The sequence below is a fragment of the Ptychodera flava genome, assembly GCF_041260155.1.
Source record: "Ptychodera flava strain L36383 chromosome 3 unlocalized genomic scaffold, AS_Pfla_20210202 Scaffold_25__1_contigs__length_14229661_pilon, whole genome shotgun sequence".
Classification (NCBI taxonomy): Eukaryota; Metazoa; Hemichordata; class Enteropneusta; family Ptychoderidae; genus Ptychodera; species Ptychodera flava.
The window spans coordinates 6,155,912-6,178,887 of NW_027248279.1; the positions used below are offsets into that span (position 1 = coordinate 6,155,912).

General features: G+C 35.7%; 2 protein-coding genes across 2 annotated transcripts in view; one reads left to right on the forward strand and one right to left on the reverse strand.

Annotated features, from left to right (window-relative positions):
- Positions 1-9,318: 9,318 nt before the first annotated feature.
- Positions 9,319-22,976, forward strand: part of LOC139125229 (uncharacterized) — a 496,067-nt gene continuing 482,409 nt past the window's right edge. The window contains exon 1 of the mRNA XM_070691326.1: positions 9,319-9,544. The gene's annotated coding sequence lies outside the window, so the exon portion shown is untranslated. The remainder of the gene's footprint in view (positions 9,545-22,976) is intronic.
- On the reverse strand, positions 16,553-17,806 carry LOC139125225 (uncharacterized). The gene has a single exon (XM_070691323.1). The coding sequence runs from the start codon at positions 17,804-17,806 to the stop codon at positions 16,553-16,555; it is 1,254 nt and encodes a 417-aa protein (XP_070547424.1).

Consider the following 22,976-nt stretch of genomic DNA (forward strand, 5'->3'; position numbering starts at 1 on the left):
ACTACATTTGCCAGCAGGTAATCCAGTAAAAACTTGTTCTCGACAATTTTATCTTTGCAAACGAAAGTACTGCTGACTATTTTATTTTCACTGGAATTTATTTTAACTGAAAACAGATTTCTTGTGTCTTATTTTCCTTTCTTCTAGTCTGATTGGATTTTAGTATAGCTGAAAAGAGTCTAGCGAAAGTAACGAAAATAAATTCCAAGTGAAAATAAAGGATTCCACAGTAGAATTAAATCGGCTGAAAATACAAAATTTCTTTCAGTCACTCGAATCCGAAACCGAATCCGAAACTGAATCCGAAACCGAATCCGAAACCGAGTCTAACTTCAGCATCGTCTAATTGAATATGTCAAAGCATGCTGGTGACCGACAGTAGAGGGCGCTATTGAAAACAAACATGCAGAAGTCTAAGCTACACTCGTACGTACGGCTGAAAATCATGACCCTCTGGCCCGAATGCAGCCTCGTTTGTAGTAAATCACTGTATATTTTTATAATTTTTATGGTTTCCTATATAAAGATTTGTTTCGTAATGTGATGCTGTGAAACGAAATTCAGTATATTAATTTAAATTTCTGAGGCCTGCACCACACTCACAAGAATTATCACCTTTGCTCTTTCTATCTGATCAGTCGGAAATCGTTCATTCGATTTTGATCTCTATGTTGCAAGTTCATTATTTGTCCACATACGGTCGACCAAAAGTGTACTTTATCTCGAGTACTTCGATGAAGAAATAACGAACTGTTGTGTTTCCACAATTTTTAACAATAAATTTTGTGAAGGAAATTGAAGACGCATCCAGCTTGATATTTTGTTTGTACGAGTTTTCACTGCATTGGGTTTGAAATTTCTTATTTATTGTAATGACAAAGAAATCGACTATTTCGTTGAAACTCATCATGAAGAAAACAAGGGGATACAAAAATGTTAAATGTTTCTATTTAGACAATTTTTTAAACTTGTATTTCAATAACGGAGAAAGTATAGACAATTGCAAGTTTACACATTTTCATTTGAATGTAAATATTGTTCATGTGTTTTGAAATATATTGCATTAGGTAGTGTCATTGAATGATTTTTACTCATTACATTTGCACAACATCGCAAATTTTGAGTACAATGTAAAGATAGTAGACAAATTTGGTATAAAAGTTGATACTTTAGAAATTGTGCTAATCCAATTATCCCAAATTAATTTCAATAACGTTTAGTGTACTTTGCCTCATAATTTCACATATATTCTTTACGCAAAATAAAAAAATACCAAATAATCTCATACACACTCACCCATTTTTTTGAGATTACAGAAAAGTACATTTTCGACACAAAGTATATTGCAGCATCCAGTTACCATGCCAACAGAATCTTTACGTGTTAAGTAACATACACTGTTGTTCTTGAAGCCATGTTGATGTCACTTTGAAAAAAATTGTGACATTACATATGATAAGAATCAATTCCAAACAGTCGTCTGTCTACAAGAATGCTTCCTATTGTGATTAAACAATTATTGTTGCGCATTTCAAAGTGAATAAAGGGCTGGAAGTGAACATTTTGAATTGACAAAAAATGTGTATGAAATAAAAAACGGGTTAATTTTTGAATAATTTCAAGCGGCTGTAAATACAAAATCAAAACAAGTAAATTTGAGCTGGCTACATATTAGAATGGTCTGTGACTTGGACCATATTTTAACAAGCTGAACCTGGATTTGACGATAAACTTATAAAAGCAGAAAAGTTATGAATATTAAAAGAGAGTTGATATATCGAGTTGTGTACAAGTTTTAGTATACATTGTGTTGAAGGTTTTCAACAATTTTTACCTTCTCGTGTCTATTTATAGACAGAGAAGGTATTAGAGTTGAAAAACCAGTATGCTTGTGTCAGCTACTTCCGTCTGTCAATACTTCCGTCTGTCAAGATCCGTTGACGTCATGCCATTGTGATGGGTCATATCATAAATGGTGGGGGTGTTCATGGTTCAGGTTGAGGTGCAGGAGAACGATTTTGAGCTGTGACAAAAATCAAAAGGGACTTAGCGGCATAGCCACAGTGTTAAGCCTTTCTCCAAGGTTCTTAGTTGACTATGATCTATTAGAGACTACTGAGCTGACGTTAGGGGTACTCACTTTGGGTCTGCTCATTCTGTGTGCGCTAGTGTTTGGTACTGAGTTGCGTGGATATCCCCTCATGGCCTCACGTGATATGGGCCTGTTGCATAATCTGCAGATGATCATATGCCTCTGAGTCTGAAAACGGTCATTGTGTAAGCCTGTCGGCATTTTCCTTGCATTTTTTCTCATTAAATTTTGCAAAATATCGGCGAGTACCTCAATATTTCAAGATAACTCTTTCTTCCCAATCGTTTCCTGGAGTTTCAGAGTCATATGAACGAAAATGAGTGAAAGTTTTAGACAGGAAAATCGGACGTCGGCCATGTTCAATGTTTACAGTACAATCAGAAGTTTGTGTGGAGGAAATAACTAACAAACACTGTTCATGATGCCCGCCCTCTAGAGGCAGACCTTCCTATATGAAGTACCACATATGATGCTTTTGGAAAGCTTTACCACACAAAGGAGCATTTTAACTTTTAGAAAATGACAAATTGAATCAGAACGTATTCTGAAAATGTCAAGTACTGAGGAAAAATGCGCAAATATTCAAAATAAACAGGTTTACTGACTGGTCAGCTAAAAAAAACAATGAAAATGTTTATGATCAAAAGTTTTTGAGATGCGCACATTTTAACAAATACAGAAATTATTAATATTATAAATATAAGACCAAACTATTTTTTCAGGGATGGGACAGGTTGGAAATGAGGGGTGAGAGACAAAGGCACTCCTATTGCTGCATGTGGATGCAGCCACACCATTTCATTTGCAGCATACTTATTCACTGTGTTGTGTTCAAGTTCCATATTGTACTGACTGTCATACAAGGATAACATAAGCAAAGCAAATCAAATTAGAAAAGGATCAATGCTGTTGTGTGGATTTTGCTGAACATGGCTGATTTTTAATATTTCGCCCTATATATTTGGTATCCAGCAAATGCATATTTTGATGTAAAGTCAAAATTAACACTACATTGCGGACAATATATGTTACCGTTTCTGCGTGAACTTTCCTTTTTTAAATTATAGTATAGTAGTACTTTGAACAGATTAACAATTATCGTGATGTCAACCCATAATTTTACATCACAAAGACTGTAATTCTGCCAATTTTTTTATTTTTCAGTCATTTTATAAATTTTGCACTGAACAAGATGATTGAACAAATTGCAATGTTTGAATTTGTAAACTCAAAGAATAAAAATCCTTGGTCACAGATTAAATTATTTTTGAAAAGAAATTTACTCTTAAACACTTTTAGCGTATATTCTTTACACGGTCATGTATTTCAAGGAAAATATGCCAATTAAAAACAGTAATTTCTTCACTTTCAATTTTTTTCAATACTATGACAATTATCAGCTATGAGGTTTTACAAACACAAGACCAGATAAGCGTTTTTCATCATTTCCACAGGACTCTTTGGAAAATCCATTAAAAACAGTTAAAAGTAACTTAAAATGATCACTTGGTATACATTTAATTTACAGATGCCAGGTTGTGTATTTCACATGCACCCAGGTCAGTAGGGAAGCGCGTCATTACTATTTTGGACTGTTAATTCTTATTTCTGAATTATTTAACTTTTTTTCCACATTGAACTATCTGTAGGCAGTTTATACTGTAGCTTAGAATTTTTTTGATTGATGTATTTAATCATCTTTTGGGTTCTTTGGGTCCATATCCCACCTCATGCCCCTACATCATCAACTATTTACCAATAACTCCATACCAACAACCAATTACCTGATCTGGCCACACATTAGAGAAGGTACAGCGTCATTGACGGTATTTTTATTCCACGTAGCAGTACAGCAGGCCGGGTTTGCCATGAGAGGAAAGAATGCTTGTAAATTGTTGTTTTTTTATCTGAGTAAAACAGCATTTGCTTTTCACCGATTCAAAAACATTAATTTCGGTGGTTTAATTTGTAAACGCAGTTTCAGTATTTTGTTGTCATGTCACCCGATCTATGACCACGTGATCAGGCAAGCCCCTCCGTGTAAGTCATAAATCAAAATATTATTTCAGCTTTCATGTCGGCGAAAACGAAGGCAGTTTATCAGCCTTAGCTGCCATAAGGACATGAATATTTTTCCACGGGGGCTGTAAAACTTCTACAAAAACTTGCTTACCATTTTTCTGTATTTTATCAAATATAACGAGGAAGATTTTACTTTGCAAAGCTTGCAAAAGATGTCTATGCCTGTCTGTGTATTTATTTGTGCACGTCTGTTTGCCTTTTTTTGATCCGCTCTCAGTTTCGGCCTTTTTAGCTAGTTTTCCCCCCACAGCAGCACTATCTATAATAGCCATTAAACTAGGACGGATACAGCTATTAAGAGCACTCTGAGCAATATTAATGTGAGTGGTAACATAGCTTCCATACTGCACTGAAGTCAACAAAGAATGATTAGATAATTTGTTGATTTTATCAAAATAAGAGACACCTCCAAGTTGATCAACTCATATACAGTTGCAGAAAACAGTCAATTTTCACATTCAATAAATTGAAGATTTGCTAAACATGGACCTTTTAAGTCAAATTTTTGGCCACCAGTTATAAATCATACTATTTGCGCCATATGTAATTCTCCATTTTGTTTGATTTTAATCTTCATGTTCCTAATACCCTAGGGATCCGATGAAAGATGTGTTTCATCTTTAACACGGGTCAAAAACAGTTATGTTTTATTTTCAAAAATGGTCTTTTATTTGGTAAAGAAATTACTAGTTTTTGTACAGACAATAATTACATTTGTTCCGATATCAGTTTCCTTGATATAAACAATCACCACAACTTCACGTACTATAGTGAAGTCCATCACTCTACATCATGGCTTGACCACTGCATTTCAACTCCTGCTGCACATTCATGTATTCGTGATGTTAACATTTTACATGATTATATCGGGTCAGATCACTTCCCTTTAAGTGTTGTATGTAATCTTGATTCCCTTCAGAATTATGACTTTCAGTTGTGTCCAAAATAGCTCGACTTTCAATAAGATCGACTGGTCTTGTATTGATAAAACTTCCGTACAGAATTATCATGATTTGTCAGCACATTATTTGAGAACCATCAGCTTCGATGCTGGAGCACTCTCTTGTCGTGATTCCACATGTAAACATTCCTCTCACCTGAATTCTATAAATAAGCTTTATGACAATATTGTTGATGCCCTGACATCTGCCGCGTCTCAGTGTATTCATCGAAGCAAACACATTATATCAATAAGAATGTTCCGGGTTGGAATCACTATGTAAAGGAGCACCACTTAATTGCTCGGGATGCATTTATCTTGTGGAGGGATAATGGCAGTCCTCGCCATGGTCCAATCTTTGAAATAATGAGGAAAACCCGTGCCAAGTTTAAGTATATTTTGAAGATTTGTAAGAAAAGTGAAAATCAAATGCGAGCTGACGCCCTTGCTGAAAATCTCTCAAACAAAAATACTAAGCAATTTTGGAAAGGTGTCAGTGGTAAGAAGTCTTCACCATTGTCATCATCTGTGGGTGGTTGTAATGGTCATCAAATATCGCTGGAATGTGGCGAGATCACTTTTCTGGTCTGTTGTCATCTGTCACTGATCATAGTAACGAATCCTATGTAAGGGCCGGAATTTCGAATGTTAAACTTTATTGACATATGACTGTCAGGCCCGATGAAATTTCCAACTGTATTGTTAGATTAGCCAATGGGAAAGCAGCAGGGCCAGATGGCCTTGCTGCTGAGCATATCAAGTATGCACACAACTGTGTACACCCTTGTTGTCACTTTTATTTACAGCTGTACATGTTCATGGACATTTACCATCTGCTATGCTAGATACTACTTGATACCAATTGTTAAAGACAAAACCGGTGATATAACTTGTGCTAAAAATCATCGCCCTATTGCCATAGCTACAGCCATTTCAAAACTATACGAAATTTTTACTACTTGATAGATGTAAGCATTATCTTGGTACAAGCGATCATCAGTTTGGATTTAAAACTGGTCATTCGACTGACATGTGTATTTTTCTGTTAAAAGAAGTCATTGATTTCTATAATCGCAACAATAGTCCAGTCTTTATGTGCTTTTTAGATGCCACTAAAGCGTTTGATAGGGTCAATCATTGGACCCTCTTTCGCAAGCTGATTGACAGACGTGTTCCTGTGTATATTGTTCGCGTTTTAGTATTTTGGTATCGCAAACAAGAATTTTGTGTCAAATGGGGTAACGCTATTTCTGAGAGTTTTTACTGCAAATAATGGCGTTCGACAAGGGGGGATTTTATCTCCTCGTTTATTTAATGTTTATATGGATAATTTGAGTGATTCACTTTGTAAAACACAAATTGGCTGTCACCTTGCTGGGCAATGCGTTAATCATTTCCTTTATGCTGACGATATTGTCTTAATTTGTCCATCTGTGAAGGGTTTGAACAAACTCTTGGAAACAAGTCGTCATTATGCTATGTCTCACGACATTGTCTTTAATCCAAACAAATCCAAGTGTCTGTCTATTTTACCAAAACATTGCAAAATAACATGTATTCCACATGTATATTGAACAATTCCACCCTTTCATTTGTGAGAAAACACTCATATCTTGGTATTGTTTTAAACCATTTGGGTAACGACATGGATGATATTAAACGACAAATGAAAAGCTTTTATGCTAATGCGAACTCCCTAATCCGTAAGTTTTACAATTGTTCATTTTCTGTCAAAATTCATTTATTTAAAGCGTACTGTTCAACCATGTACTGTGCACATTTGTGGAGTGTATTTACACAGAAATGTATTAACGATGTTCGAGTGTCATATAATAACGCTTTCAGAATCCTACTCGGTATTAAACATCGCTTAGGTATTTCTGAAACCTTTGTCAGCAACCATATTATGACCTTTGGTAGCAAACAACGCATGCTTCGTTCTAAATTCTATGTTAGATTGCATAAAAGCACAAATACCTTGATTAAAGCAGCTCTATCTGTCGATGTTGTAAGGCAAAGTGTCTTTTGGGCAAAGACTGTATCAGATTGTTTTTAATTCTGTATTTTTAAAAGCTCTTTTAGTGTTTTCATTTTTTTTGTATTGTTTGGTGATGCGGGCGTTAGCTGTTTACTGTCTTGTTTTTTGTTTGTTTTTTTTTTTTACATTTGAGCAAGTACTCGAAATAAAGATTATATTATTATATTATATTGTCTGTAAAAATTCTGAACTTTAGCACTTCAAATAAATTTCCTCTCTTACTACTACTTTTGAAAATTATATTTTCCACCAAACAAATTATTGACTGAATACGACTGGAACTAACTTAGGATAATTGGTTTGTGAGTATAATCAGTTTAATCTACAAATGTAAGCTCATCTGCTTTTTTAAGTTACACACTTGTTCTACGAGTAATTTGTAACATAGCAACATTCAGCTGTGGGGCATCTAACAATGTCGAGAAATTTAAAAAATAGCAAGATCCAATTATCTGAAATTAGTTCCAAACGTGTTTGAGGAAAAAACAAAAGAAAAGAAGACACCGAAGTTTGCAGAACATACCACATTCACAAAATATCTCACTATAAATATTTTACAAGTTTTCCCACATATTCAATTTCCTTTAGTACTTGTAAAAACAGTCATTCTTCTTTGAAAAAACGTTAAGTACACTTTCCATCAACAAGTTTGACTTATGTACTGCAAAAGTTGCCATATTAGTTTCATTGAACCTATCAAATCCTGCTATGTAACCATAAACTATATCTTTCCAAATTTTTTGTAGATTATTTTCCAAACCACTTTTATAATATCATTCACTTTTTGCAAGAACTGCAATATAACATTTAAACAGCTCGCAATCACCTTTTGCCTGACATGCTTCACACTCAAAATGATCTAATCTGGTAATTTTGATTTCCATAAATTATTTCCACGCCATAACCTATAATGTAACTGTGCAATTATCTTAATGTATACCATCTTAAGCGTGAAAAAGCCATATCATTTCCCATGCACACGTCTCTTTCACAAGAGTTTTCTGAAATTCTACTAGCATAGAATTTAGGCAAAGTACGAACATTATGATGAGACATGAAGGTGGAAAACAAAAATCTTTATGTCGCTCAGTTGATATCAGCATGCAATAAAGGAGGCCTTGGTTCTTAAGGCCAGAAATAAAAAAAATAGATTGTTCAGCGGAATCGCCGCTTCTACTTTGCCCGATTTTGATTTTTTTTGATTTCGGCAAATTCATACTTCTGCATTGCGAATACTTTAGTACCCGTACCCTACACTTCGTCGGGTTTTTCGCAGGTATGTGGGATTCTGAATGAGACTTCCGACGTGTACTGTCTCCACTAAGCTCTGTCAACACGTTGTTGCGACGTCTGAATTCTGCAAATCGGGACACAAACTGAGTCAATTTTTGGCTGAAATTGCTCTGTTTTGTGAAGGTTAGTACACCATAACTATTTATTTGATCGCCAGCATTCGACGTGATGGCCAATGGTTAGTTCCAAAGACGCTGTTCAGTGTTTGTCCTGATAAAACGTTTGGCGATCTGTTTACCAAGATCGTGACAGCAGATCATGGGCGGTGCATCGGATTCAATGAAAATTGCATCGAAAGTATAAAAATTTATGACAATGAGAGCATGTTGAAATACTCAGGATATGTTGTGCAAACACCGACTGTATATGTAATTCCCTATGTTATTGTTGAGAAATATAGTGTTGAATTCAATAACCAGTATCAGTGTATCTTTTCTGAGATATTTCTGGTTAGCCTAAAAGTGGAAAATATTATTTTGTCATGTCTACATCCCGGCAAAAAAGTTCGAGGCACCGCGGTTACCTTTGACCTAAAAAAATAAAATAAATTCGCTCGCCGCTCCTGAACCTTGGTCCAAAAAATCCGATGAACAAGATGTCTTTTTGTCTCTTGCCTAAGCCAGCATAAATTATCACATAGTGAAAGAAAGCAGAAGTAGAAGAAAAAACAGGCAGACTGCTATTGATTTACGCAAGGTAACTTCAGCACTAGCTCTGCATGGCAGGGCTGTGTGTTATCGGCGTTATACGGCCTCCCATCACATGTGGTGGGAGGCCGTATAACGCCGATAACACAGCCCTGCCATGCAGAGCTACTTAAGCACGTGATTGATGACTCAAATAAAATACACAATGGCATGTACGGACTTCACCAAAGTAGCGTACCTGGTACAGGTGACCTATGCCCCTGGGATTATTTGCTGCCTGACGTATAAAGCGTTTTCAACGCAGGGCCCTGCGCACAGGACATTGCCCACCAAAGCCAGAAAAGACATTTTGTCTTCTTTTTTCATCGAACTACGAAGATAACACACAGACACCTTGTCTCAAAGCCAAGTTGTTCACCTAATCAATGTATTGGAGCTATTCAAGTATCAAGGTAGGTAGGAAATTCGTCTGACTGAATATTTATTTTAGGTTATTTGAATGTACGTTGTATGTCCTCATCCTCAACTAAGGCGACGCCATTGCTTGTGCACTCATTAAAGCAGGAAGGGGCTATATTTTTTACTGTAAGTTGGAGGAGAACATTTATCATTATAAAAGACGTATTCGAGTGAGATAACAACAGAAGCTTTGATATTAAATAAGACAGGCGTATACAAAGTATTTCACTGTATTAGAAACAACAACGTCGACTGGATACCTAAGCTTAATGTGGTTGGTGTAGGCAGAAGCCAGTTAGCGTCACAGTGACGCTATCAAGGCAACAAATCGAAACTTTACGGTGGAGATACAAAGCAACGACTGCAGCTCGCATTCATTGCATGTCATGAAAGATTCGTGTAGCAGAAATGAGGCAGCCTGCAGTGTCTGAAAAGTACTTGACTGCATGTCTCTTTGAGCGTAGTTTCTGTACCTTTTTTCTATTATTTCGACACAATTATCGCAGTGTGCCTCTATAGAGAGTTAACCTGGAAACATACCATACCATACCATAAATTGTCGTCAACAAATTGAAAATATGTTTCAGGTTTCGTTGTTATTCAAGTTGACAGTAGAATTCGAGTTGGAACAGAAACGTAATTTTAACAAAAGAAATAGAGATGACGGATAACTACATGAGGGTTTTGATTGAATGTGAACAGCTAATATATGCACCTATAGGCTGTACGAAGTTACAGAAACTTTAGCTAATACATCAAACATCTTTGATTAAAAATGTCAGTATAGTTAAAAATTATATTGCCACGGTGTATGCTAAGAATTAAATGTTTTCTTTATCTAAGAAAACAATGTGCATGAAATAACCTTTTACAACGAGAGCGAGAAAACTGCACTGAACATGACACAATTCAAAATAGAGATTGCTGGTTTTACTCGACGTGCTTCAGTCTGTAATATTCTTTGGCTACTTCTATGAAAATAGGCGAAATTCTCTAGATCCTGAATAAGGGTGATTACACCATGGGCGGATAAGACTTCAAGATGAACAGCAGAAGGGTTTCACATGACGCATTCGCCATTCTCTGTTCCTTTCGGTGTTATTTTACAAGAGCTGTTCACCTTTATCACTTTGGTCCATATAATATTGTCAAAAAGGCTCGCTGTCAACTGCACTAATTGTTTTATTTGCGCACAGTGACCGCAAACTGACAATTATAAAACGGTCAGTCAACAATTTGTCTACAGTGTTTTGATTCAATATCACTTTCTGGCCTTAAATTTAGCTTCAAATGTAATAATAGCCTTATTTTGCTATAAAATAATTTCATAATATAAACGGATTTTAAGTCAAATTGAAGAAGATTATCGAGAACGTAATTTACCGTCGCGGACTCTCTTTGTTACAACCGAAGTTTAGACAGATAGGTATGCCTCGTGTTCAAATAATGTCTTTACCATATGAGTTTACCATCATAAATACTACTTTATAAAATTAATATCAAATTTAACTTTTTTTGTTCTAGTTGCCTTTAGACTTATTACATATGAATCGGTGCAAAACACAAAGAAAAACCTTGTTTGAAAAGGAAAACATTTACGTCTAGCATTTTTGACATAACACCCAAGCATATCTTTGCACTTAAAACGCAATTCCATTGCATAAAATGACGCTTATATTCAAGCTAGAGGGTTCCGTATTCAGTAAAATGTGTTTGTTGCAGCAAATTTTAGAACGTTTTGATATTATTCAAAGAAAGACAGTAAAGCCAAGCCAGATGATGAAGTCCTGCCGAATGACTAAACATGAATCAAATTTACAGCAGGTCAAAGGTGATCAATGGCCAGCAAATTTCGTTGTTAGATTTTTAAACTTTGGCCTCAATACTGCACATTTGAAGTGCAAAGCCATTGCCTTATGCAAAACATAGACAGTATGGCGAATCGCTGTAAACGTCATTTTCAATTGAATAATTTGCCTATATCTGAAGAAAGAAAAAGACGTTAGGAAACCTTCATTGAAGTGTAAATCATGATCTGAGACTCATTGATCATGCCCAGTGCGTGCAAGTGTCAACGTTCCTTTGTGTTAAACCACCACTGCATACCTTTTTCTCCACACTGCTGCCAAGGCAAATAAAAGAGGTTATGGCCTTTGACCCTTTGCTCGAAAGGCGTCCAGTATTGTAAACAAAGTTGGAAGTATACTGAGCATACTGATATATTACCACATCAGAACTTCAGACGCTGTCACCATAACATAACTTTAAACTAATAAGGAAAATAGGAATAGAGTTTGGAGGTATTTTATCACTGGGAACAGCGTAACTATATTATGTATTTTTTAATATCATCAGTTGACTTGATGCAGCACAGTGCTCAACTTGATATGATTTACTTGAAATGAATTCAAGCTTCAGCAATACTCCAGAAATGTTTCATAATCCGATCTAAAATTATTTACCAACACTGACACCCACAGTCGTATATCAAACCAAACACTCTAGTAGTAGTGGAGCAATAAAGTATGTTTCGAGTGGAATTCAAAGAATGATCAAGATTACATAGTGCGCAAAAACGTATACCACATCTCAAAGTTGATGACAAAACGTCGCATAGCGCATTTAATCTGTAGAGAATAATCATTTGGGGACAAACAATGGCACATTGCTATAGAGACATTCCTGTGGTATGAATGTACGCTTTAGCATTCGAAGTACATGTATAGTCCAGTCAAAATAGGGTTAGACCCACCATAAATTGCAAAAGATTTTTTTTCTTCAGAATGCATTTTGGAGAGGTATCAAGAACAACATATCAAAAGTTTACTCGAATCTACCTCGGGGAATTATGTCTAATTTGCATAAATCAAATACGGCTGCCAGCTGTCCTACAAAATAACATAATTGGCCATATATCACATGTTAAACAAGTTATTTCAGTGATTTCAAAGTCTCACACTACTTACTTGGAACGAGGAGTCATTTTGGAGATATAATGTTGCTTAGAGGCAGTTCGTTAATTTGCATAATGCCAATACGGCGGCTAACACTCCTAAAAACCCATTTTTGGTCATATACCACGTATTAAACAGGCCATTTCAGTGATCTTAAAGTTAAAAGTATACTTCTTTGGCATGGATAAACAATTTTGGAGGTACAATGTTCTACACAGGCACTTTGTTAATTTGCATAAATCCAATATGGCGGCAAACATTTATACAAAGGACATTTTTGGTCATATACCAAGTATTAAATAAGCTATTTCAGTGATTTTGAAGCTTAAATATACTTCTTAGGCATGAAGAAACACTTTTGACGTTTGTTGCTTTGGGAAGGCATTTTGAAAATTTGCATAAATTAAATATGGCTGCCAAATTTATGCCCCATTGCTTAGTAGCTTTTAATTTAAATAAGGTTCTGCTATAGTTTATAGCACTAAGAACCTATCAAAATTAAACTGTTAAGTCCTGTTTTGTTTGTGGTCTTCTGATTATGTAATTGTTTGGTAACGTTCCAGTTTGAATGCCCTGTTGACTGAGTCGATTGCTTCATTATGTGACGTACTAGTACGTCCATTTACTCTTCGTCTATTATACTGATGCCGTATGTTGTGGGTTCGAACCTGATTGAAAACTAGCCGTATTACTAAAGTCGCATTGTTTAGAACTTTAATTTCTCAATTTTCTGTATAAACCTGTTTTTGTATGTTATGTCATTTTGTAGTTTTGCACGATTTGTTTCGAAAAGTGAAAAGTTACACTTTAGAGTCCACTAGTCCACTTATCCAGCGCCGTATGAACTTTGTGCCTTCTGATCAAGTTTTGTGTATTTTTGGCAGGAGGTATGAAAGTGGTGTCTGTATTTACTTTTAAATAGACCAGGATATTTATATGGTAATCGATGTGTTTTATCATACCGGTACATGTTGTCGATACGTTGTTTATTTCTTCTATTGTTCGTTTTGTGCCATCTGCTGTTAACTTTGTCTGGTATCGCCGCTCTCCAAGTTGTTGCTTAAATTTCCTTATAATAATAATAATAGTTCTTTATTTCAGACTGAAATGTCCATATAAGGAAAATACAAAAGGAAGCACGAAAAATTCTCTCAGTCCCTGGGATATATGCTTTTGCTCAAAATTTACAATTTGAAAAAAAAACACCAGAGGAAAAAACTTACAAAAGATACAATTGCTTTCTCCAATGCTTAAAGAATGTACTATTTGATACTCTATCTGATGAACAGATCGCAGCAAGTAACACATTTGGTGACTTTTCAAGCCTACACTTAAGACTGTACATATTACGCCTTATAAGTTCACCTAGAGACATGACATGGTTTGTTGCGAACATAGCTGATGCACTACAAAATGGAGGAAGACCGAGAAGTCTTCTCCAGACGTTGTTATAAATAGTTTTAAAGCTGTTCATCATTTTAACTTTGAAGTTCACCCAAAGATTACAACAGTAAATTTTGCTACAATATGCCATAAATAATGTTTTCTTACATTCGGACTACATACTTTAAATTGTCTGAGTAACATGTTTGCTCTTACACAAAAAGTACGTCTCTGTCTTGCGATATCCTCGTTGTCACACCAATCACAACATATTACATGTCCCAGATAGGTGTGCACAGAAACAAAGTTCAATTTGTTACCATTAAGTTTTACTGAGGGTATTCGTGGAATCTTCGTTCTCCTCCCATTGAAAAGCATGCACACAGTCTTATTAGCATTATAAATTATATCATATTCCTTGCCATACACTTCACATATCCTGAGAAGCTGGCGTAAGCCCTTCACACTTGGATTGAGTAAAGTCATATCATCAGCGTAACCTAAAGTGTTAGCACTGACACCACACATAGTACAGCCAATATTGCATTTACAGAGCTCATTGATGAGATCATCAATATAGACATTAAAAAGATACGGAGAGAGTACTCCCCCTTGTCTTACACCGTTAGAAACAGAAAACCACTCTGATACAACATTGCTCCATTTCACAGAAAACAGTTGATTATGTACCAATAGTACAATATTCGTACAACATATAAAGGAACCTTCCTGTCGATGAGCTTTTTGACCAATTTAAAGTGATTAACTCTGTCAAAAGCTTTAGATGCATCAAGGAAGCAAGTAAACACAGGTCCTCCATTACTGGTGTAATAACTCACGATTTCTTTAAATGCAAATAAACATATGTCAGTGGAATGTTTTCGTTTAAAACCAAATTGTAAATAGTGTGAATTAATAAATTCCTCACAACGTGACAGTAAAATGTGTTCAAAGACTTTCGAGAAAACAGTTGCTAATGCTATCGGACGGTAATTGCCGGCATCACTGGTAAGTTTAGTTTTGTCCTTGATAATGGGGACTAAGATTACCTTTATAACCTCACTTGGCAAATAACCATGGACAATCATCGCATTAACACAACGTGTCAGAACAGGAATAATAGAGGAATCTGAGAATTTCAAATGCTCAGCGGTAATTCTGTCAATACCAGATGTCTTGCTATCTGGTAACTTTGTATAGCATTAAGAACTTCCTCTGGAGAAACATACATATCAGAAGAATAATTGACATATTTCATTTTCTCATCAATTTCAGTTTTGCCAGACTGGGAGTGGACAGAATTCAGAATCTCACTGAAATGCTTTTGCCACATGTTAACAATTTCACTCTCGCCTGTTACACCATCTACTGTATCTGAAAGTGGCGATTTTCTGCTATTTTGCTTTCTTACTTCATTCCAGAAATCTTTCTGTTTGTGACAATGAAGATTGTTTGCCATCTTATCAGCCCTGTTTTGATTTTCAAGCCTTTTACAGGCACGCAAAGCATACTTAAAACGAGCTCTAGAGGTTTTCATGACTTCAAAAAGGGGTCCTTGTTTAGGTTTACCCCCATTGACCCACAATAAAAACATGGAGCGGGCATAGTCGTGACACTCTTTTACAAAATCATTCCACCCAGGCACAACATGAATTTTCTGATGACTTTTACACTCAATGGTTTCTTTTGCAGCACTATTTAAGGCATCCGCAATACTATTATAACATGTATCAATAGCCTGCAAATGTGAATGATCAGTACAGTTCACATCCGTGCACATTAAACCTTCAGACAACTTAATCTTATCAATCTTGGCTTTGGTACACTGAGTATAGGCAGAAATTTTCTGCCGTGACAGCTTTTTCCAATCAACACGAAAAGTGCGTTGCTGAGAGGGGCAACGATTAAGTCTTCTATCGGCAGAAATGTTACAACGAACATCTATTGAAACAGGAATGTGGTCAGAGCCTATAACATTGTAGAGATTCGAAACAGAAAGCACATTGCTATGAGAGACTTCAGTAGTTATACAATGGTCGATCCATGAAGTGCTACCATGAGCATCGCTAATATAAGTAAACGTACCGGAATCTTTGCCTAGCAAATCAACATCAGAAATGACATAGCCAAACTGCTCACAATGCTCCATCAACTCACGACCAAATCCTGTATCAGTAGTTACATCAGCGTTTAAATCACCGATAAAAAAGACATTTGCTGTATTAACATCAGAAAGAATGGAGTCAAGTTTCACCAGATAATCACAAAAAATTTCAAAGTTGTCATTTGTATTAGTAGGCATATAACAATTAACAATAACAAGTTTGTCTGTGTCGTTTTCTAAAACTAAACCAAGCAAACGACTGTCATCAAAGTCAAGAATTCTTACTAGGCTACCCAGAGATCTACGCCAAAGTATTGCAACACCCCCGTAAGGTCTACCGATACGGAGTTCAGAAGAATCAAATGCAGATAACCCATATGACATAAAATCAGGATGAATGTCATGTAAAATTGACAACTCCTCTTTGGCAAGCCAATGCTCCTGTAAAAGACAGATATCATGACTTTCACACAATTCATACACTGAATGAAAACAAGATTTCACGGATCTACAATTATACGTTACAATACGTAAACTTGTTTTGTGTTCCGTCATGTTTTCTAAGACTTATAATATTTTCTTACAAGAGTATCCTGAGGCCAATTTAACGGATCTAGCGCAGCACGAATGTCTACATCCGACAGTTCAACCATGAAGGATGCATAAGTATCATATTTTGTTTTCAGTTTCGTACACTTAACACTTACGCCAAATTTATCTGCAGCATATCGTTCAACATCTTCAGATGGTGTTGTTGGATGCAACCGCGACACGAAAACTGTACATAACCGCCGTGGCCGTACGCCTTGTAAGCCAGCTGCTGTATTTGGTGCAGTGCCTATCACAGGTTGCTTTCTCTTCCGCTTTCTTCGCTGAACAAGAATGAAATCCTCGCTTTCAGCCCTGGAGACTTGTGAATTGTCACATGTACGAAGACGGTTGTCAGGTACTGGTTCAGCCACCACTTGTGAGTAAAGAGCTTTCACAGATGTATTCCCCTCAAAGTCGGCATTTGTATTGACGTTGCTCGTAAGATCGATGTCGTCTTTGTCCGTCGTGCGCTGGGATTTAACACCTCGCATCCTGGGGTTGTCACCCTTTAGAGTCATGACATCATCAATTAACACCATGACTGTGTCATCAGCTTTCTGAATTTGTGTCTGCTGTTGCATCTGGACGGACTTGATAGTATTGACCTCATTGCGTAATTCTCGAATTTCTCTCAGCAAGCCAGTAACATCAATATGCGTAATGTCAACAGGGGGAAGTTTCGATAAATTTTTAGCAACAAAATTGGGCATTTCTTCTTCATCTAGCTGCTGCAATAGATTGTAAATATCTTGCAAATTGTTCTGCTTTTTATGTTGTCCTTGCCGGCGAATATATCTCGTATCGGTTGCACAAAGAAATGCCGTAGATAGATCAAACAGCAATTTCTTCGCAGACTCAACATCATTGTCATCATAAAAATCAGCACACACTTTCAAAAGTGGCTCCATGGGCATGATGTCCATTTTGCAAACTAAGAAGCAAAGGAGCTCGTTTATCACGATGTCATGAGTTTGATTGATACCTGCGTCAACATTTGGCTGGCCACCATTACTTCCAGGCAAATCTGTCATATCTGAGTAATCAGGAACACCACTGCAGCCACTTTGACGTTCCCGGTCACCAATCTGGTTATCATTTTGAGCGATCCTTCCACCAGAACCAAAACGTTTTTTCTTACATTTTGGACACAACAGTAGATCCCCTTGGCTTAGTTCAACACTACTGGAGGTTACCTTACAGTCTTCGCACTGTCGTGGGTACATGTTTTCATCTTGTAACAGTTTGAATCTGTTGGACTGATTAGGTGTTTGAATGAATTTTAAGCCTTTGCTAAGCATGCAGTCTTCAATTCTATGATAGTTTGTGTGCTGATAAGGTTATTATGAGTCTGACATTGTTTACAACAATGCTAAGTTTTAATTTGTGTGTATTTTCGACTTTGCCATTTTTGATCACATTATTTTTTGTATCTGCATATTTATTAGCTTTGTTTTATTTTATTGTAATTTTGCTGTTATATGTGATGACTTTTTGCCTATCATCTAGGGGGATCTACTAAAGATGCACTCGTCCATAAGAATTCCTTCTTATGGACGAGTGCCCTTAATTCAGTCTAAATAAAGAAACTAAATATTTAGAACACGTCTTTTTGAATAAAAACCCAGTAAACATTACAGATTACATGTTTTGACAAAGTACAATACTAAACACCCATACAAATTACAAATAATGCTGTACACAGGTATATCCAAAGTTACATTCAGAAAGAAAAGAGAATATTTGATGACTAACAATCATTTATTGTTTTCATATATAGTAAAATCACAAAATTATTAAACTCGCATGAGTTTCTTACATTTGAATTGTAAAAGCGCATTATTTAAATCCGTTTAATAAGTCATATAAGTAAGTCTGCCAAAATCGCTTTAACGTTTTTTTCCAAATGCAATATATTTATAGAGTATTTTAACACGTTCAGGTACCACAAACACCTATTTAAATAAACTTTTATTTCGAAAAGGATCGTTGCTATAAATAAATTTATGGCATACTTTTCACATTTAAAAAATAAATGCCCAAGGACTTAACAGCATCTTCTTGATATATTCCTAGTGCTAAAAACTATACCAGAGCCTTATTTATATTAAAACCTATTAAACAATGGGACATTAATTTGGCAGCCATACTTAATTTATGCAAATTATAAAAGCTCCTTTTGAAAATTGAACCACGAAAAGTATTCCATCATGCCCAAAAATGTATTTAATCTTTAAAATCATTGACATAGCTTATTTAAAACGTGATATATGACTGCAAATGTCTTTTGTAGGTATGCTGGCCGCCATATTGTATTTATGCAAATTAGCAAAATGCCAACTTAAACCATTGTATCTCCAAAATTGTTTGTGCACGCCAAAGAAATATATTTTTAATCTTAAAATCACTGAAATAGCCTGTTTAATACGTGATATATGACCGAGCATGTATAGTTTAATGTTAGCCGCCATGTTGGAATTATGCAAATTAACGAACTGCCTATATACAACATTATATCTCCAAAATGATTCCTCGTTCTAAATAAGTTGTGTCAGACTTTAAATCACTGAAATAACTTGTTTAACATGTGATATATGGCCAATTATGTTATTTTATTGGACTGCTGGCAGCCATATTTGATTTATGCAAATTAGACATACTTTCCCAAGGTAGATTCGAGTAAACTTTTGATATGTTGTTATGGGTACCTCTCCAAAATGCATTCAGAAGAAAAAAAAATCTGTTGCAATTTGTGGTGGGTTGGGTGCAAAAATATCGTATATTGACTGGACAGTATGCTTTTTGTTCATGATTTACAGTTACTCCTGAAAGTAAACTGCTGCTATATTTCATCTAGATGCAATTAGCCTCAGCAAATAAGGTACACAAATCAACATTCCATTTATATTCGAATTAATAATTATATGCAAATATGTTAATTTCTCTCTGGTACCTGATAAAAATTGCTTTTGTGATAATGTTTATGATACCAAGTGGCCTTGTTGCGGTCTGGAAATTATTTTTGCCAAAACAGTAACACTCTTTCCATTTTCATTAATTTGTCAACCAAAGATTAAATACTGGTTGGTTTCACCTTTTAGCATGACAAGTAGGAGTAAGTTTAGTTAGAAAGATGTGTAAATAAGTGAAAATCGCCCGGTTTCCTGGCTATTTTTGTCCAATTTTCGGCATTTTCATTATTGTAACCCCACTGTGTCTCGGCGACATTTTGTGAAATGTTCACATTATGTTCTCTAAGTATTATATAATGAAATGACAATTTTGTTTGGCAATAAAATTATCAGATTTTGGATGAGTAATTTTAATTTGATATCATGATTTCAATCAGTTGTTTGAATATCAGTCCTTTAACCAATGCCATTTAAGAATTAAAATGGGTCGGTAAAAACAGAAATGTCGGGATTTTTTCCTACGTAAACTATTATTTCAAATAAGATTTTAAATTTCATATAGAATCAAGTTTTGACTTAAATTTATTTTTATCAATAATACCATGATAGAGGTTTTCTACATCAAATATTTACTCTCTTCATCCCTTGAGTAAACTATTGAAACAGTGGTAAGATTTACTAGATATCTGCTCCTTGGAAATACATATTATATGAGGCTTTCATATGACATCTATATACTGCTTTGAAACTGTGTTGGTTAAGTGGAGACAAAGAACATTAAACACGATTAGAACTAATATGGAGAATTAATTGGATTTTATACACCTACTGCCGTAACCTATGGGAGTTTGACCGTCCAATAACTTTCCGTATTTTGTATAGTACGCGGAGTCCCGAATACGGGAGACGCGTGACGCGCAATTTTCAGGGGTTTGTAGCAATTTTATTTCAACAATCGCGCGCGTTCCACTCATATCGCGCGTGCCGCATCCCTCAAAATTTACCATAGAATTAGTTTATACGGACGATTAATGGAAGGAGGTGTATAATAATAGGGTTATACACAAAATACGGCCCTGTATGGACTCGGGCTCAGTGAGTGACGTATTGGACTCGCCTTCGGCTCGTCCAATACGTCACTAACTGAGCCCTCGTCCATACAGGGCCGTATTTTGTAAATAGCCCTATATTAATTGGATTTTATAATTTTTCAAATCTTTCAACAGCGTCAGGTGCCCTATAACTGAAAGTTGCAATGTTGCAAATTACCCGTATTAAAAACCAGATGCATTGCAAAAAAGAAAACAAAAAAACGCAGAAGGGCTTAAATTCGCACATTAAACCGACATTACTACACTATCCAATTATCCAAAATAAGTTTCAACCGTATTTAGACAGCTGGAAAACCTGGCGTTGAAACTCTCAACATGATTATTACATTGAGATGATAAAGAGGGAAATTATAACTAGAGCAGTGCAAAACTGGTGCAGATTACCGTCGCCTATAGGTGACTGGCGTGTACGCGTGCTAAAAGACATAAATGACACACACTTGTTAATTTCTCGAAATTTTATTGGGGTGCTCTAAAACCGATCGTCACTTCGGCAGTTTTTCTTCTCATGTTGAGCGTGCCGACAAATATCGGTGTTTGATCATGAACTTATAAATGACTATTACAGAACATTCATAAAAAGAAATTGTCATCTGTTAGAGAAGTATACACGAAAAGCACGTACTTATCAATAGTTTAAAAAGTACTTTAACCCTCCTATGCTCTGAACAGAAATAGTACAGACACGTTATGAACACAGTCTATGTAGACATGTATAATCATACGCTGACAAAAATTCTACCCTTGCTTGCAAATTAAGCGCGTACTGCTCTAGCAGAATCTCATTTTAGTTAAATCCTAATACCGCCATGATTTGGAGCGCTTTCTCCTGTTTTCAGTCGCAAAGTAGGACATATTCTACAAATAATAAGTCAACGTTAGAGTAGTGGAATGGGAACAATGCTGTACGCATTATCCAAATTAGACTTGTTGAGTAAGACAGGACCGATGCTGGCAAGTAAGTTCATCGGCTAACCAATTAAAAAAAACCTAATTGTTTCAAAAATTGCATACACAGAGGTCTTCTGATTTTTTAACAGTCACTACAAGTCATGGCTCTTCTTCTTTTGATTACGTCACACGTTACTGCGGCGAGGAAAACTATGGTGACGATGGAAACTGCATCGATTTTCTTGGAACGTCGCTGCTCTGTTACTTCTCCTGCAAGACTGACGGCTGCAATGACGATAGTGGATGTCGCCCAACCAGCGCCCTCAACGACCAACATTACATTGTAATTGTTGTACTTCTTTGGTTATCGTCTGCTGTTGGGTGACAGGACGTTAACTTAAAGCTTTAGGATATATTGTCTACAAACGTTATTTACAATATAAAGTACATTTACAATAACGTATCAAATATTGTGTGTGTATTGGTAGCTATATATTAGATATCTTTTTCACTTAGATATCCTTTCACTGAAATCGACAATGGTGACCTCTACGTCACCGCCTGGTATAGAATTCAACAATCTCGTTAATCGCCAGCTTTTCATCGTAATTGTACTGATGCAAAAATTCGACCAATGAGAGCATAGCTTACATGTTTACAGTAAATATGCGGACATTATGAAGTTACTGCAAAGTATATATGCACAAGGATATTAGGGACTGGTCAGTTTCTTCGGCCGGGGGGGGGGGGCCGGTGGATTATATTTTGCCGACGTCAAAAAGTGGCTGACCCCCCTATTCCAAATTTTGAAAACAGGGTGACCCCCCTATTCCAAATTTCGAAAACAGGGTGACCCCCCCCCCCGGCACGCAACATAGGTAAAACAAAAGGTGGACATAAATTATATATATATATATATATATATATATATATATATATATATATATATATATATATATATATATATATATATTATATTTTACATTTTACATATATTTATATTTTAAATAGTCATTCTATGTTTTAATGAAATTGTTGACATGTCAGTTGTAAGATAGGAATTTCAAAGTGTCTATCTTAAAGTTTGAATACAGTACATTTTGAATGAGCTGTATTAACATTGAAACCATAAAAGCACAGCTAATAATTACAAAAACTGCCTTTTTTAACTGTTATTTTGTTCATAAAAAAGCATCTTTCTACAGAAAACCTGTGACACAAAGGAAAATAATTGCATCAATGAGAAGGAAAGATATCTTGTCATTTTTCTATCTCTAAAATAAGTCACTGTATCAAATATATATTGTGAAATATTTGTGCATGTTGCTTTCTCATACTGAATTCTCATAGAGAGAACAGAAAAGTATCAGGAATTTGTCATCCTTTTCATATGAAATGCAGATTTCATAATGGTACACTTTCACTTAGCAAACATCAAGATATCTCTGATTTAATAAAGTATGGCGCCCGAAGGGCGCGCC

Bases quoted from the DNA above. Each gene is read 5' to 3' on its own strand.
- LOC139125225 (XM_070691323.1), bottom strand. From the start codon at position 17,806: ATGTACCCACGACAGTGCGAAGACTGTAAGGTAACCTCCAGTAGTGTT.